The 17,469-nt window shown below is 44.4% G+C and overlaps 1 protein-coding gene across 1 annotated transcript in view; it reads right to left on the reverse strand.

Annotated features, from left to right (window-relative positions):
- The window catches only part of ABCE1 (ATP binding cassette subfamily E member 1), a 245,438-nt gene that overhangs the window by 217,630 nt on the left and 10,339 nt on the right, over positions 1-17,469 (reverse strand). The window contains exon 2 of the mRNA XM_085641610.1: positions 3,145-3,294. Within this exon, the coding sequence (XP_085497736.1) occupies positions 3,145-3,247 (103 nt within the window). The 5' untranslated portion in view covers positions 3,248-3,294. The remainder of the gene's footprint in view (positions 1-3,144; positions 3,295-17,469) is intronic.

Here is a 17,469-nt window from a genome sequence, read left to right on the forward strand (position 1 = left end):
CACCTTGGAAACTGGCATCTTTCCCGATGACTGGAAAGGCGCAGAAGAAAGACCCCTACTCAAGAAGCCCTAAAGAGATCCCACGGACCTCAAAAACTACCGACCCATCTCCCTCCTTCCATTTGCGGCCAAAGTCACTGAGAAGACCATCAACACCCAACTAACGAAATTCATCAAAGAGAACTCCTTCCTCGATCCCTCCCAATCCAGATTCCTCAGCAACCACAGCACTGACACCGCTCTACTCGCCACCACAGACGACATCCGCACCCTTCTCGACCAAGGACACACCGCAGCCCTGATCCTCCTCGACCTCTCTGCAGCCTTCGACACCGTCTCCCACCGCACTCTCACAGCCAGACTCCATGAAACCGGCATACAGGGAACAACGCTCGGCTGGCTCCGCTCCTTCCTCGTCGTAAGAAGCCAAAGAATCAGACTTCCACCCTTTTCTCCGAAGCCACGAAAATAAACTGTGGAGTATCCCAAGGATCGTCGCTCAGCCCCACGCTGAACATCTACATGGCCCCCCCTCGTCTCCATCGTCAGACCGCACGGAGTCAGCATAGTATCCTACGCCGATGACACCCAGCTCATCCTCTCCCTCACCAAGGACCCCATCAACACCAGACTCAACTTCCAGGAAGGAATGATAAGACGTTGCATCCTGGATGAAAAAGCAGCTGCCTGAAACTCCACTCAGAGAAGACAGAGGTCTTCATCCCTCGACCACGCCCCCTCTGCATGGGACAACTCCCGGTGGCTCTCCGCCCTCGGCAGGCCCCTTACCCCCACGGACCACGCCTGAAACCTCGGCATCGTACTAGACTCCTCCCTCTCCAGGATGTCGCCTCCACCTGCTTCAACACCCTCGGCATCCTCCGAAAGACCTGCAAATGGATCCCCCCCCGAATCACGGAAGACCGTCACCCACGTGCTCATAACCAGCAGACTGGACTACGGAAACGCCCTCTACGCCGGGAAAAAGGCCCTGCTCCACAAACTACAGACCACACAGAACACCGCAGCCAGACTCGTCCTCGGCATCCCTCAACATAAACACATCACCCAGCACTTGCTAGACCTCCTCTAGCTCCCCGTAGAGAAGAGAGTAACCATCAAGAAACTCCCCCATGCCTACAAATGCTTCCACAACACCAGGAGAGACCTCCGATCCGCCGACCTCGCCCTCGCTGATCCCCTGTGCATCCGCAGAGCAAGAACTGGTGTGAGAACCTTCTAAAACGCCGCCAAGGGAACCAACTGCCGATTAACATAAGATGCGCGCCCACCCTGCACATCTTCAGAAAAACTCTCAAGTCCTGGCTCTTCGACTGACCTTCAACGGATATGCTTTCCCCCCACCCCCCTCCAGCGTCATGAGACCATAATGGGCGAGTAGCGCGCTTTATAAAACTCCTTGATCAATTAATTCAGCCAGACTGTCAGAATAAGGCAGGCTATCCAAGCCACAGTGTGGCAAAGAAATAACCCTAAGGCTGAGAGCAGACACTTCCACGTCACCCAGCAGATGGAAGTACGCCTTAGCTCAAGCTACCGAGCTGAGAGGTGGACAAATAAATGGTAGTGATGCAGCAGAGACTCCAGGAGAACATAACGAGCTACTGCTTTCAGAAAAAACACTATCAGCATAAGTTGGACATGTACTTATCTAAAGCTACAGAGGAGCAAGAAAGAAGATACCAGCAGTAGCTTAGCAGAAATATAGAACATTATGAAATGCGATTGGTTATAAAGTTAAAGGTTTTGTGCATTTTATATTTTTGTGCAATATTAACAATGCGTGGAACGTGGATTTACTCTTGAATGTACACTCCGACAGGATGCTAAAGCATTTGAAACAAACTTTGCTACGCTTTATAAAAGTGTGTTTTCTGGATTATTTTAACTAGGACTCAAGTTAAGCCTAGATACCATCTTGTTCAAAATGGACGTCTCCTCCTGCATGTTCACTGTTCACAAAAGTCAAGCAAGTATATTTGTTTATTTCAGTTGACGTTGCTTTTTCTGTTAGTGTAGAAAACCTTCTACAGTAATGCTGCTTTTCACAAGGCCCTCTGCTAACTTACTGTACTCCATTCATTCGCAATAGCTAACTCTTGTTCTTTCAAATAGTTTGTCCTGCCATCTCTGGATGACATTAGTACTGAGTGGTTAGAATCAATATTTATCTAGTAGTATAGTGCTTATATGCTAAAGCAGTATGACGTTTAATGGACCTGTGCATTGATTTGCTGACATAATGATGATTTTACAGAAACTGACAATTCCTATGCAAGAAAACTGTACATAAACCCCATATTTGGGGGGTGAGCCAGAACATTCCTGAGCTTTCTTGAATGCTACTACGGAAGCTGTCTATTTTCTTATTGATTTTGCAGCTCACTTTGGGGATTAGTATTCTGATTGTGCATATTGTGTATGTCCTATTTACCAATACTTCATGGCAAGGACTTCATGCATGTCTATTTATGAATCTGTGCTGCTTCTTTTGACTTTTTGCAATAAATCCTTAAAATTGCTATTCCTGCCCTAGAACCCCTCTGAGCCTGTTCTTAGATAATTTACTATTTTTGATATGCTGCAAGGTGCCTTATCTAGAGAAAATACTGACACATGATTGAAATTTTGGTTTATCGTAACCTCTGGTCCATCGAAATATGGGGTGTGTGGTTATGGTAATATTTTAGGGGGCTTGCATTGGAACAGTTTTAGGCAGTTTAATTATTGGCTTAAAATTTCCTGTGCCCACAAAAGTAACATGGATTTGTAGTAGGACGCTGGGAAAAGTAGTTTTTATTAATGTAATATTTTTGGCTGCTCTTAAAATAAAGCAAGAAAGTGACTATAATCCTCTCCTTCGGTCCTGACACAGATTATTCAACCTCACTGCATAGTATAACTATAAATTGCTACATACTTCGGGTATTTATGACCACAGCTTAAATCACAAATTCAAGGAATTTTACATTATTTGCAAGCACTGCTCAAAAGACCTTCTCCCCGTGTGAAATTTAAGTGTAGTCAAAGGGTCAAACTAAATATGAAGAAAGAAAGATCCTAATCACTGATAAATTAATAGAAAAGACAATGCAGCATTTCCAATTCAACACATCCGCTCACCCATTCGAACAACAGGACAGCTCTTTTTGCATTCTTGACGGCATTTCTTTGGCTTGCACTTGTCGTGGCTGACGATAGCAATTCTTGTGAGCTTGTCTGCCATCCTGCTACAGTGGAACTTGCGTGCTGCACAGGAAGGTTTCAACAAAGCTGTAGGTGTGAAAGAAAAAACAGGCATATTTTCAGGGCGTGAAGAAAATAAGTCACAAAAGGACCAGACCCAGCAGCATACAAGAAGGCCCCTCTTCTGCCACGTAGGAACCTACATTTTAGCCCAAGTGGTTAATTCCGTGATGGCAGTTGTATTGTGCAGTCTTTGGGGCAATATTTTAAGTGCTTTGAGAGGAAATTGGATTTTGTAATAGCTTGCACTTCCATCTAAAAAATGTCATTACCTCACCACGAATAACAGCAGAGAGACAATATCACACAATGCTTGCGACAGGAATGTGAGGCACACTGTGCAACATTTCAATGCTAATGTGTATATATCAATTATCAAACATTTTCAAAGCCAATAAATAGGCCTGGCTTTAAAGTGCCAACACATGCATTTACACATACTATCTATCACTTAGAAGTTTGCCCTACTGACTTTACCAATGCTGGTAAACAAGAAGCAAGAAATACACTATTTTCTGTATAGAATGCATATAGTACAGCGAAGTGCTAGAGCATATTTTCCAGAAGTAAAACAGTCTCTTGCATTCAAATGGAAGCCCTTCTTTAGAGATGGAATGAAACACCAAGTTGCCAAAAGTATGATGTGAGACTAACACCCCTCTGGGCAAAGCCAACCCCATTTTGTATATTTTAAACAAATGGTAACAATATGCCCTGCAGACAGCTGCGCATTCTAGTCAGAACTAACAAATCAAGCAGTAGCAATCTAATGGCATGTTTTAAAACAGCTTATACAACTAAAGTGTAATCACTGGTATACAGCTCTACTTTAATGGAACAAATGTTTTAAACTGCAATCACCGAGAGTGGTTTGATGGACCAAATCGGACAGGTTTAAAATTCACTAACAAAAGAATTATTAATATCCAAACTCCAGTCTTTCTGCAGGTCTGTCTCATCCTTCTTGAAACAGAATGATACAAAATAAAGAGATGTAAAAAACATAAAAATCACAAAAAACGATGAACAACCACCTTTCGTTGCCTAATTGAGTCTGCGACCATCTGCAAGTAGTTCGCCTAATCTCCTCAACATTCAGCAAATGGATTTCTTTCAGGTCAGACAGATACCTTGCTTCACAACTCCTACCTAGGGTGCTAACAGTAAGACAATGGACATAATGCCAACTAAACCCACAAGAAGCCTCTCAAATCAGAGCACTGCCATTGGAGAGGGTCTGCAATACGGTGGAGTCTTCACAGATTCAATAATTGTCTGTATGTGTTTGAGATATAAGCACATCTGAATTCAAACACCATTCTAGAGGCTTAATAACTGAATGTACGGCCCAGTTGATAAAAAAAGTACATTTGGCAAAAAACACAAATCCAACCAATGTCCTGTCTCGGTCTATTGAAATGAAAATGACTAAAATGCCCTTGATGGGGATATTAGCAAGGGGAGATTTACATGTCGTTCTGAGAAATTAAAGGACGACTGTTAAATTCTGGTAAATTGCATTTTCTAATAAAGGCTGCTTGTGAAGATGTGGATTTCGGATGCTTTCTGTGGCTGTGAGGCACTTGGTGGAAGATAGTTGTAGGAAGCTGGCTCTGTATATACTATACCAAAGTAAGGTATAGTGTGCACAGAGTCCAATGGAACCTCAAAGGTAGGCAGAGGTAAAAGTAAATACCATCTTACTCTCCATTTGTGGTAGTGTGGACGAGCAGAAAGGCTTTATCAAAGGGTACTATTAAGCATTTATTGTACACACTCAAGCAAGAAATGATTTCACACACTCAAAGAATGAACTCAGTCCAATTTGTTTGCATGAAAACATTTAGTTATATTTTATTTTCTAGAACCAAGCCAGGCATGGTACAGGTAACTCTAATAATACTTTGCAAGACTTATGAATTGAATTACAGTTGAATGCAGGTTAAAAGCAGTTGGTTGATTTACAGGTAACTGAAAAGTGTATGTTACTTCTTGGATTACTTTTTAAGTTAGTCTTGCTATTCAGTGTGACATGCCTAGATATCACACTGGACATCGATGGTGGTGAAATGCACACCGGTGTACTCCATATGTACTCTGCTCAACTATATGTCAGAACTGTACAGGCGTTCTTGCTTGATCAGCGCTCCGCCCAATAGCACTTAATATGCATTACATGAAGTCTGTTACTCAGTTTCGTTTTCACATTAGGACACGTGACAAATCACCGGAGGGGAGTTTGAGGCGTGATAAATGACAGAGCAGGCCCAGAAACAGAAATTATCACGAAGGGAAAGAGGTGCAGGGGCACTCGATGGAAAATAAACGTAACGAGATGTAACTTAATAGCATTGCTGAAATCAGTTGGAACGGAGTGATTTTGGGACTTGATCAATAATGCAGTCAAATACCTGTCACGGTAAGCGTCTTGATGATCATTGTTGTAAAGGATTGAAAAAGATTTCATGAGTTAATATGGGGTTAAAAAGACCATTAAAATATTGGAGGTCTGAAATCTGAGACACAAGATGGTTTTAAAAGCTGGGATGTTCAACAGGGATTGACACAGGTGTCCAGAAATGTGCCTGGTGGTAGCAGCTGGCGAGCAGCGTCTCAGCCAGGACACTAGAGTTGGGTCTTTTTTCAGGGGGCATCTCTAAAATACCCTCCGAGCGCATTTTCCATTAAATCCCACACTGGCATCAGTGTGGGTTAAATGTGCTGAGAAGTTGGATACCAAACTTCCCAGTTTTCAGTAAACCCATTATGGTGCTGTGGCGTTCGTAATGACAAACTCCTAGACCATATACTCTTTAAGGCATTATTGCACTTACAATGTCTAAGAATGGACTTAATCATTGTAGGGGTACAGGGCTCCTGACCTGTACCCTCACCACTGGTATAGCGCACCCAGCTAGAGGGTGGCTTATCTATGCCAGGGCAGTGCATTATAGGCATGGCACACAGGGATGAGTGCCATGTCGACTCTTCACTTTGTTCTGCACCAAAACACGCAGTCTGCAATGGCAGTGTGTGCGTGTAAAGGTACAGGGCCTCTAAGGGTGGCTCAATAAGAGCTGCAGCCCTCAGAGGCATTTGACAAGGTGGCATGATCCCCTCTCTGGCTAGTACCTCCCCAATGGGGGGCTACCTGAAGTGAACATGGCTTTTACAATTCCACCATCTTAGTTTAGGCAGACTTATACTCCCTGGCTCAGGGTTATGCCTACTGCCCACAGGAAGAGGTCTTATAGACAGTGTAAAGGTAAGTAGCCCACTGGCTACAACATTTCACTCCTCGCAACGCCCTTAAATTGAGTATTTAAGTGGCACCCCCAACACTAGGAACTTAGATTGGACAGATGGAAGAGAGAGGACAAAGAAGAGCCACAAGAAAAGCGTGAACAGAAGACAGACTGTGGACTTTGCCACCAAACCTGCATGCACCAAGTCTCGACAATCAAGATCAGTGCCTTGTCCTGCAGCTGACCAGCTTCCAAGAACCCCGGGAGACTACCAGCCCTTCGCAAATTGCCGAGAATTCTCCCTTGGAGTAGAAGAACTGCTTCCAATGCAGTCCGCAGGCACCGAAGAGCAAAGTCTGGTTCACAGAGTTGCCGCTCAGCCAGACGCTGCAGCCCCCCAGTAAGCAGTGACTGAGCTTCTGAAGGTCAGATCTGCCTCCCTACCAAGTGAGAGTACACCGGGACCAATACCCGGGGTACCTGACCCCTTGCAGCACACAAAGACCGGTAGAGTCTAGTCAGGATTTCAACGACAGCTGTCCTGATTTTTGCACCCTCAACTGGCGAGACCGACAACCACAAGGCCCTAGTACGCGAAGAGCCCAGTCGACCATTTCACTATGCACCGGATTTCCCCAGCTGGGCACAGACTATCCGACTGTACCCCCTTGTTCCCAGGACCCTGATGACGCGAGACCCCTGTTGGGAGCCCACGGACTCATCCCCATCTGCAGCCTGTCTCTAGGTGATGCCTCTTACCGGGGTAAACGCGCACAGCCTTTGTGTAATCCTAGGTATTGAAGAGAACTACTTTGTGTGAATGCGCTCTTTGTGAAGGAGCAGAATGCGGTCATTCACACTTTAGTTAGATAATGGCTAAATTGGGCAGGCCCAATGAGGTCATTGGTGGAATAAAAATGTGAACGGCAGAACAATCCAATGGATCACGAGAGATAGCTAAAAGCCCCTAAAAAGTTAAACTGCATTGTTCTGTGGTACCTTGGAAGAGGCACTTGTGTGGTGTTACTGCCGGAGTACCACCCAAACAAAAAAAAAGAAAATCTAAATTGGAAATGTGGGGTGGGTCTCCTTGGGGGATTCGGTGAGCACACAATTATCACAATGCTCCACCTGCTACCACAAGCAGCAAGTCAAAGCATTTGGAGTACTTCCCTAGTAAAGGTATGCTAAACATAATATGATGCAAGATACTGTAGCAGCAATTCATGTCACAGCTGGATTTATTTGCTCAAGAGACAGGTTCAAGCATAGTATTCTTATACGCATCCACCTCAACTGGCTTCTCATTGCAGGCATATCAAACTAATGTGCTTGCAACCCTTCACTCTGATCAGCCTTATAACTAGGCTAGGAAAATGATCATTTCCTTGGAGTTCTCGCTGACTACACAGATCAGATTTCACGCATACAAAACCAGTGAAATTCAGCAGTTAAGAGTTACCTGGGCGGACTATAACTTACTACCCGCAATGCACTGCTTATGACCTCACATATTACATCATTCTTGACATGCTCAGTGACATCACTGATGAGATCCATGGAGTAAGTATTTTCTAAGAGCTCATGATTGCTAGACATATATATATATACACGAAGGTACTACAAAAAAATTAGTATACTTTCTGCACTACTCTGTGATACTATTTCAAATATTTATTATTTGTGTGAGTGGATGTCTGAGGGCCTTCACGCCTGACTAAGTGGGCGTGTGAGTAGCAGTATGAGTGGCTATGTGAGTGACTGCAGGGTGAGTGGGTGTCCGAATGGCTGTATGAGGGAGACTGGCTGTACTTGAGTGTGTTTGTGTGAATGACTGAGTGAGCGGAAGTGGGCGTGCTTGTATGGATATGTGAATGGGTATGTAAGTGGGTGTGTGATTAGCTGTGTAGGTGAGTGGGTGCGAGTGGCAGTATGGGTAAATAAGTGGGTGTATGAGTAGTTGTATGGGGTCAGTGAGTAGCTGTCTGAGCACCTGTACGGATGACTGAGCGGGTGAGTTAGTAGTTGTATAGGTGGGTGAGTGAGTGTGCGTTTGTGCATGTATGGGTGAGTGAGTGCATGTGTGGGTGTAAGGAGGAGTGACTGGTTGTGTGAGTAGCTGTATGGGTAAGTAAGTGGTTTTGTGAGTAGCTGTATGAGTGAGTGGGTACATGAGTGGCTGTATGGATGACTGAGTGGTTGTGTGAGTACTTGTATGGTTCTGTGAGTGGTTGTGTGGGTGCATGAGAGGTTGTATAGGGGTGTGAGTGGTTCTGTTGATGATGTCATGAGTGATGTAATTTGAGATATCCCTGACCTTATCACGAGTGATGTGATACGTGAGGTACCTCACTGAACGACTCACATTCTACACCCGAGCCGCCAGTTCCGCTCCGCTGACCTCGCCACCTTCCCCCACATCTGTTCGAGCGACCGCCGGCGGCAGATCTTTTTCCCACCTCACCACCAAGACTTGGAACAACCTCTCCCTCCACCTTCGACAGACCCAGGACCTGCTGACCTTCAGGAGACTCCTCAAGACTTCGCTGTTTGAGCAGTAGCAGCACCCCCCCCAGCGCCTTGAGACCCTCACGGGTGAGTAGTGCGCTTTACAAATGGATTGATTGAGGTCATAAGCATTTCCCTGGTTTTGTAGGAGCAAAATCTGAGCCTAACTATAATGGCCCTATAACCTTTGTTTTTTGTCAGTGAATTTCTACTGTTATTTACTTATCAGGTCTTGCAGACCTAGTGTTGCAGCGAGCATGCGCTGCTCGCTCTGCAAGGCATATTGTAGTAGGGTATGTTTTAGAAGTGGGGTGGAAGCCCCGCCCCTATTTTGCATTGCCTGGCAACATCGCCTATGGTAAACGCTGGCTTCCGATTGAAAATGAGGCTTCTTAGTCTCTCCTTGTTACCGCCCGGTCTCCTTTTGGGACCGGCCATCCAGACTGGATCGTTTACTAGCGGCATTATACGGTCCCCTTCAATTACATGTAGTATTGGCCATCTGTTTTCTTCGATCACGGTGTGGCACTTCTTTTTATTTCTGTTTCCTTGCTTTGAACAGCTTTTTGCGCATGAATTAGTGTGCTTCCCTTCATCAGCGTGGCGTGTGAATTCAACTTTACCCATGGTGGCCGCTTCAGTAGGCCCCGCGTCGTAGGTAACATTTTATTAATTAATAATTGCACCGGCCGCCGCAGCCTCAGCTAAGTATTGTGGCTGCACGCATTTGTTTTGTCCATTCCTGCATGTGTGGATCTGGAGCCTCGGAGTACGCTCCGGTTAAATTTAGACTTAGGATTCTGCTTCCTTTTATGTATTTACTAAGTCTGCTCACTGAGAGGTGTAATCTTGCGCAACTCGCTGCTTCTTGCACCACAGTAATGATGTTTTTTTAACTAGCGCCTAAAACTTTACACCAGTTACAAAGTCGCACTAATTCTATTTTGTGGTTTTGCCCCAAAGTAAGTGCAATAGTGCAAATATTACTTGTGTTTAAAATGCTATAATGAATAAAAAATGCTACTGGCGACTGAAGACAAGGATAGAATATGTAAAAATTATTGCAGAGTTATTTAACACTAGCATGATTACAAGGGAGCCCCCTTAAAATAAAGTGCTTCTGATGAAAACATCGCTGTTGGTTACAGAGTCAATGATCGCAGGTAAGAGCAAAGTATTAGTGGTCAGGATATTGCCTCTTCTGTAATGTGTGTATGTACTCACTCCTCTTCTCATATAAAGTGCATGTCAGGGGTATATTACAGTAGTTGTGCAAATCTACGACTATGTTGAGACCCTGGGGGGACTTAGTATCGAGTTCGACAATATATCTCGATTCTAATTGTCTTAGCTTTTTCTAACGATTGCCCCCTCTTTTGTTTACTGGAACAGTATCGATAACAAAATATTGGAGACAATTGAGATTATTGTCATGTTCCAATTTAAGTGTCTGGCCACCGGGTGGGCTGGGTCGCCAGTAGGTAGTTTTAGTTAGGACCCTGTTTCTATTCAAGAAGCCGTTTTTCTTTTGCCAATATCTATGATGCCATTTGCCGAATCCTCGCGAAATTTTCACGAACTAAGGATCCCCTCCGGTCAGCTCCTGTCTTAAAAGTTTCGGGGTGATTCATCAAGCAGGGGCCAAGAAAAAAGGGGGTCCCAAAACGCATTTTACCCATGTTAATTTCCATAGGAAACTTTAGACAAAGCTACAGCCCGAACTGCTGAACGGAATTACAACAGATTTGGCAAAAAGGTAGCGCTTGCTTCAGAAAGCAACCTTTTTTTTTTTTTTTTTTAAATGGTGTAAATCCGTTCAGTAGTTCTTGAGTAATGAAAAAAAAAGAAAACTTTATATATCTGAGCACGAGGAGTCGCCGCGACTCCTCCCGGGAACGAGCTTCACTCCGATTGGCTGCCAACACTCCAAACCAGGAAGTGTTGGCATCCATCTTGTGACTCGGTAAAACCGATGTCACAAGAAAAAGAGAGAAAAAAGGATAAAACACAAGAAAAGGGGTCAAGTGCTCTTTTACACGTGATCAAGGCTGTTGCCGAAACGCGTTTTGTGGATTAAATCTGGATATACTATACTGTGATTCGCCCGTTTCCTTCCTGAGAGAGTACTGAATGAACTTTTCGATATATATATATATATATATATCCCCCACAGCTAGGTAAGCAAAGCAACACCCTCGCCTTATCCCTGCCTCTTCCGACGGCGTTCCACAGAGGCACGGCATATCCCAAAACAACAATTCAAATGCTGGTTTATCCGTAAAAAAAGCAGCATGCTGTGGACCAAAAGTCGTTGCAACGCGTAGTGTGTCAGAGCTTTTCTTTAATAAATCACCTTTTGCAACGACTTTTGGTCCACAGCATGCTGCTTTTTTACGGATAAACCAGAGTTTGATTTGATAGAATACACACACACACATATACATATATGCATACGCACATACGCAAAGGCACACGCATACACACACGCATACACATACACATGCATATACACAAAGCGGCTCAGACTGTAGTAGGGTTCAAGATTCTATTAGAATTAACATGGGTAATGCACTTTTTTTTAACCCACCCTACCGCCCACCCCTTTTATCGGCTCCCGCTTGTCAGATTGCCCCAAAACTTTCCATGCACAACTAGAATCACCTGTGCAATTCTTGGGGGAAACTTTGTGAAGATTTGTAGTCATCAGGCGCCAAAGATATAAGCAAGCCAAAAAATGCTTTTTCTATGGAAACATAGTCCTAACTATAACTGCCTAACACACTATATATATATATATATATAATATCACTGAAAAAACCATAGGTTTCACACATGTTATAGTTAGCTGGACATTTCACTCGTAAAAAACCAATGAAATTCCCCCGTTATAGTTAGTGCAGGCAACTATAACTCACGCGACCGCAATCCTCTGCTGATGACGTCAGATATTACATCACTGTATTTAGACACCTATTTACCCATGTCTTCTTCCATTAATCTTTAGCTATACATATATTACAAATATTTATTTTTCATAAAGACACATATGTCATCAGTGATGTAATATCTGACATCATCAGCAGAGGATTGCGGTCGCGTGAGTTATAGTTGCCTGCACTAACTATAACGGGGGAATTTCATTGGTTTTTTACGAGTGAAATGTCCAGCTAACTACAACATGTGTGAAACCTATGGTTTTTTCAGTGAATTTGCAAGATTTTTTAAATGCTAATTCCTAACTATAACGTGTGTGAAACCTATGGTTTTTTCAGTGAATTTGTACGGTTTTTTTAAATGCAAATTTGTTTTTGAGATTTTTGGTAAACCTATGCATAAAATAATATATGTACTATATCCTGCATTATGGAATGGTTAATTTTTTTTTTTTAGGCATTTTTTCCCCGTGCGCATACGGTAAGCGCTCAGTACGTCATAAGTACGGTGCGCTTACGTGATACGATGCGCGTACGGTAAGCTGACGCTACGCGCTCCGTACGTCATAAGTACAGCACGCTTACGTGATACGTACGTGACGTACGCGTACACGCGGAAGCAACGTCGCGGTTACGCAGGGGCGTGTAATGCGCGAGTGCGTCTTACGTACGCGCTCCGTAAGCGCTCCGTAAGCGTCACGTTCGCGCATGCGTACTTGTTTCCGAGCGCGTACCGTAAGCTTACGGAGCGCGCACGGTAGGTCATGTGATCCACAAAGAACACTTTTCATTGGTTGAAACTACTTTCAGTTCCAGAAACTTCCCACACCACACCCATTCCCCTCATTACTGCTTGAGATCCCCTAGGAGAAGGAGCTGGATTGACATTGAGATACGATGGCAGAACAGCAGACCTCTTCTGAGAGTGAGGCTAGCAGCACCACCATCATCCAGAGAAGGAGGAAACAAAAGAATTCTTTTGTATGGGAGTATTTTACTTTTCCAGAGGGGGAGAAAAAGGTCAATGCTCCATTGGTCACTTGCACACTTTGTGACCGTGTTTTATCTAGAGGAAATCCAAGGAAGAAGTAACCCTTTGGAAATCACTCTATGATGAGACACCTTAGGGATAAACATCCCAGGACCTTTGCTCGACATACTGGAGAAAACTCTTCAGTAAGTCACCAGAGCCCAACCTCAGAAGCTCAGCCGAGTACATCATCGGCAGCTCAGCTGAGCCCTTCCTCTGAGGTGGGAGCATAACCTTCTTCTGCTCCTCTGGACGTTAACCCTCGATTTGGGAGGGTTGCAATGAGGTGTACAACGTGTTGTGGTCTTGTTGTTTTTGGGGAGACCAGTGTTTCCCTTATTAACAATAAGATAGACCAGCACGTTTGTAGACGCTCATAATATTCCCATTCTTTCTTTCCTCCATCCCTGTATGAACCTAACGGCTCTTTTAAGAGCCAACCTTACCTCACAATTTTTTTAAGCTTTCCTTTTTGAAAAAATTTTTTTGCCGTGCGCGCACGGTACGCGGCGAAGTTCACGGAATTTCTCCGTTTACGCCGTGCGCGTACGCTACGCGCATTCGGCGATTTTTCGGAAAAAAAATAAAGTTCATTTTTGCCCTTGGGGGTCCTTCTGGGACCCCCTGACAAAGGCTAGGGGGTCAGGAACTGTCCAGCCTGCCCCCTTTTCACGTTATCCACCTTTGTTTTTCACCCCCTCAGACTGCGAGAGACAAAATGGCGGCCGACACTTCCTGGTTTCGACCGATTCGAATGTTTACTGAGATCTAACAACCAATCAGAATCGCGCTCGCGCACGGCGCTTACGGTACGCGCTCGGAGCGCGCCCATAGATATATATATTGATTTAAATGCTATTTTCTCAGGAAATACTGAACAGATTTACACGAGACGTTCAAAAGGCACATCCCTGACCTGAGGGCTACCTCTCTGCCAAATTTCAACTAATTCTTTTCAGCCGTTCGGGCTGTAGCTCGGACTAAAGGTCCTATGGAAAAATGCATGGGGAAAACGCGTTTTGGGACCCCCCCTTGACGAATCCCCCCCCCCCCCCGAGACTTTCAGGGTAGCAGCGGAGCGCCCCACCTATTTTGAGAATTTCGCGAGGATTCGGCAATCGGCGCCAAAGTTATTCCAAATAGAATGTTGCGGATTTCCTATGGAAACACGGTCCTAACTATAACTATCTACTGGCGACCACCAGTAGACAATATAATATATATATACATAAATACATATATATACATATACATATATATTACCTACTGGCAGTCGCCAGTAGGCAGTTATAGTTAGGACCTATTTTCCATAGGAAATCCGCAACATTCTATTTGGAATAACGTTGGCGCCGATTGACAAATCTTCGCAAAATTTTCCAAACTTTTGGCCAGCTCCGGTCCGCTCCTATCCTGAAAATTTCACGGTGATTCGTCAAGCGGGGGCTGAGAAAAAAGGGGGGTCCCAAAATGCGTTTTCCCCATAGGACCTGTTGACGCAGCTACAGCCCGAACTGCTGAACGGAATTACACCAAATTTGCCAAAGAGGTAGTACTCAGTTCAGACTCGTGCCTTTTGCTTAAATGGTATAAATCCGTTCAGTAGTTCCTGAGAAAATTAGAGTTAAAAAGATAGATATATCTGGGCGGAGCCTAACCACACATCTCATCCTGAGATCTGATTGGCTGTCAGCACTTCATTCAAGAAGTGTTGGCAGCCATCTTGGGACCAATATACATGATAGCACCTCATTAAAAAGCATTGCAGTTAATAGACGCTTTTAAGACTTTAGTTACATTATAAATCATTTGTTGATGGTACCATACTCATTTTTGGAATTGTGGTCTGTTCTAAGGTGATTTTACCATGTGAAAAAGCCTTCTGCTGTGATATCATGAATCATGTTTGAGAGAAAACTATTTTCTCATGCTTTTCCCACTGAGGTTTGGAAGGTGATCTATAAGCTAAACTGAGAGCATATTTTCTGTAAATTCACATTATCTTTCTCAGTCATGTGAGAATGAAGTCTGACATTCTCAGTAAAACATGTACATCCAACAAGGGCAGAGACTGTCAGTTGATTCCTTTGTGTTCTACTGCAGCTTCCCAGAGTGTTCTAAAGAACAACTAGAGCGCTAACAGTCCTACTTATGTCAAACGTATTGCACACCTGAAGCCATCTTGATTGGAATAAAGTGGTAATACTTAAAACATTTAAATTACAAAGGAACAAAATGAGGGGGTTCATTTTGCCATAGAAATTATTAGTGCTGCAGAAAGAAAAATGAGGGCACATTTTGACTTCTTAAATCCTCTATTTCATAAAAAAATTCTGACATGCAGACTGAAACATGCACTTTGAATACCAGCAGCAGACTTCCCTGGTGAGCAGTAGCTTTATTACAGTGATCTAATGAGGAACTAGAGTTCTAACATTCAGAATTCATGGCAGATGTGTGACACATCTGAATGCCTTCTTGATGGAATCAAAGTAAAAAACTGAAAGCATTTCCTACTGAGGAGACTGCAGTAAATGAGGAAATTAGGAAACTTCATAACAAATAAATCTCCCAAGATGGCCACCAGAGACAAAAGAGCCCAAATGCAGCACAAATATCACCCAGATGTAGCCCAATGACAGAAGTGTGCAAAACTCTTATTTTTTGTGTATTTGCAGTTTTATATAGTGCAGACTTGTCAGGTATTGGAGTGCTTTACATGAGCATTGGTTACATCACACAAGATCAAATTCATTTTGGTTGTAGACATGGGGAGATTAAGTGATTTGACCAGAATCACAGAATGTTGAGCTGAAGCAGAAACTCCAACCTGGTTCCCCAGTTGCAAAGTCTGCAGCTCTGGAAGTAACCCCACATCCTCTCCCCTAAGTGCAACATTTAATCAAGTGGTCAACTGGATAAAAAAAACCAAGATTACAAATAATTTAAAAGTTATTTGTCGATATTTGAAAACTCCGAAAATATGTCCTCATTTTAGTCTTTTAGAGCGCTAACCATAATTTTGATGCAAATAAGGCCCTCTCATATATGTAATTTCTAAAGGAAATGCTCTAGGTATTACAGTTTTGATTACATCAAGATGACGTCAGGCGTTCCACACTTTTGTAATAAATATAGAATGTTAGCAATCTAGTTGTTCATTGGGATACTGTTGAGAGGCAGAGGCCAGGGGCACGGACTCTGAAAATTGAAGGCAGGTAGGAGAGTGCAGAGGCACCAATTTGACCACAATTGGCAGGCAGGAAGGGCAGTGGCAGCACAACAGACTATGGAGGGCAGTGGAAAGGGGAGCAGGGGCAACAAACCAACAATACAGGACTGGCAAGAGAGGCTGTGGCAATATAATAGACCATTGTGGGCAGAAGGAAGAGGCAGTGGTAGTACAACCATACATGCCAACAGACCCGTTTCAGCCAGGAAACGTTCAATGTTTTTAAGCTCAAATGGGCTTTATTTGATCTGTCTACAATCTCCTCTTTTTCAATGTAACAAAGGGGAAAATCAATACCCCAGTTTTTTTTTTAAATCTCCCTCTTACCAAGTTCAAAATGTTCGCAAGCATGGTACATTGGATCATGGTAGGCAGGAGGAATTGGGGTAGGGACATGGACACGGATAACAGAGGACAGGAGGGACATGGCGAGGTGCACCAAACTAACCCTACACGTCAGGCATCAGGGTTTGCAGCAGCACAATACACCACACAGGGCATGCGGGACGGGAGTGCAGCACAACAATCCATAGAAGGCAATAGGGAGGGGACAGGACAACGCACATGGACAACAGAGGGGAAAGAGGCAATGGTAGCTAGCTGACCATAATAAACAGACAGGAGAGAAAGCTGCAGCATAACAGACAATAAAGGGCAGGAGGGACGGATCAGGGGCATTACAATGAAACAGACAAGCCAGGAGGGAGGGAATAGGGGTCTGCACATGGAAACAGAGGGCTGGGGCAAGGGGGCAGGGCAGGAGCAGCAAGATGACCATGGAGGTCAGGCAGGATGGGCACTAGAAACAAGACACACCATGGAGAGCAACAGTGAGACTATGATGGCATGCACACAGACCATGGAGGGAAGGTGGGAGGGGGTCAGGGGCAGCTAGCTGACCACACAGGGAAGGTGGGAGGGGGCCATGGCAGCACAGAAGACCATGCATGGCAAGCGGGAGGGTTAGCGCGAGCACAATGGCTATGATGGGCAAGAAGGAGGGTGCAGGGGCATGCACAAAGGACCATGGAGGATAGAAGGGAGGGTCAGGACCTGGGCACAGACAAGAGAGTTCAGGGGAAGGGGCCTCCCAACAGACCGCGCGGGGCAGGCAGGAGGAGCAGTTGCAGCACAACAGACCAGGGAAGGCAGAAGGGTGTGGCAGTAAAATGGACAATGGAGGACAGGAGGAAGGTGATAGGGGCATGGCATGTGGACAGGCAGGGTGGAGGTGGTAGGGACAGGTTAGTCATCTGA

This window comes from Triturus cristatus, chromosome 2_2 (assembly GCF_964204655.1).
Source record: "Triturus cristatus chromosome 2_2, aTriCri1.1, whole genome shotgun sequence".
In the NCBI taxonomy this organism is placed as follows: Eukaryota; Metazoa; Chordata; class Amphibia; order Caudata; family Salamandridae; genus Triturus; species Triturus cristatus.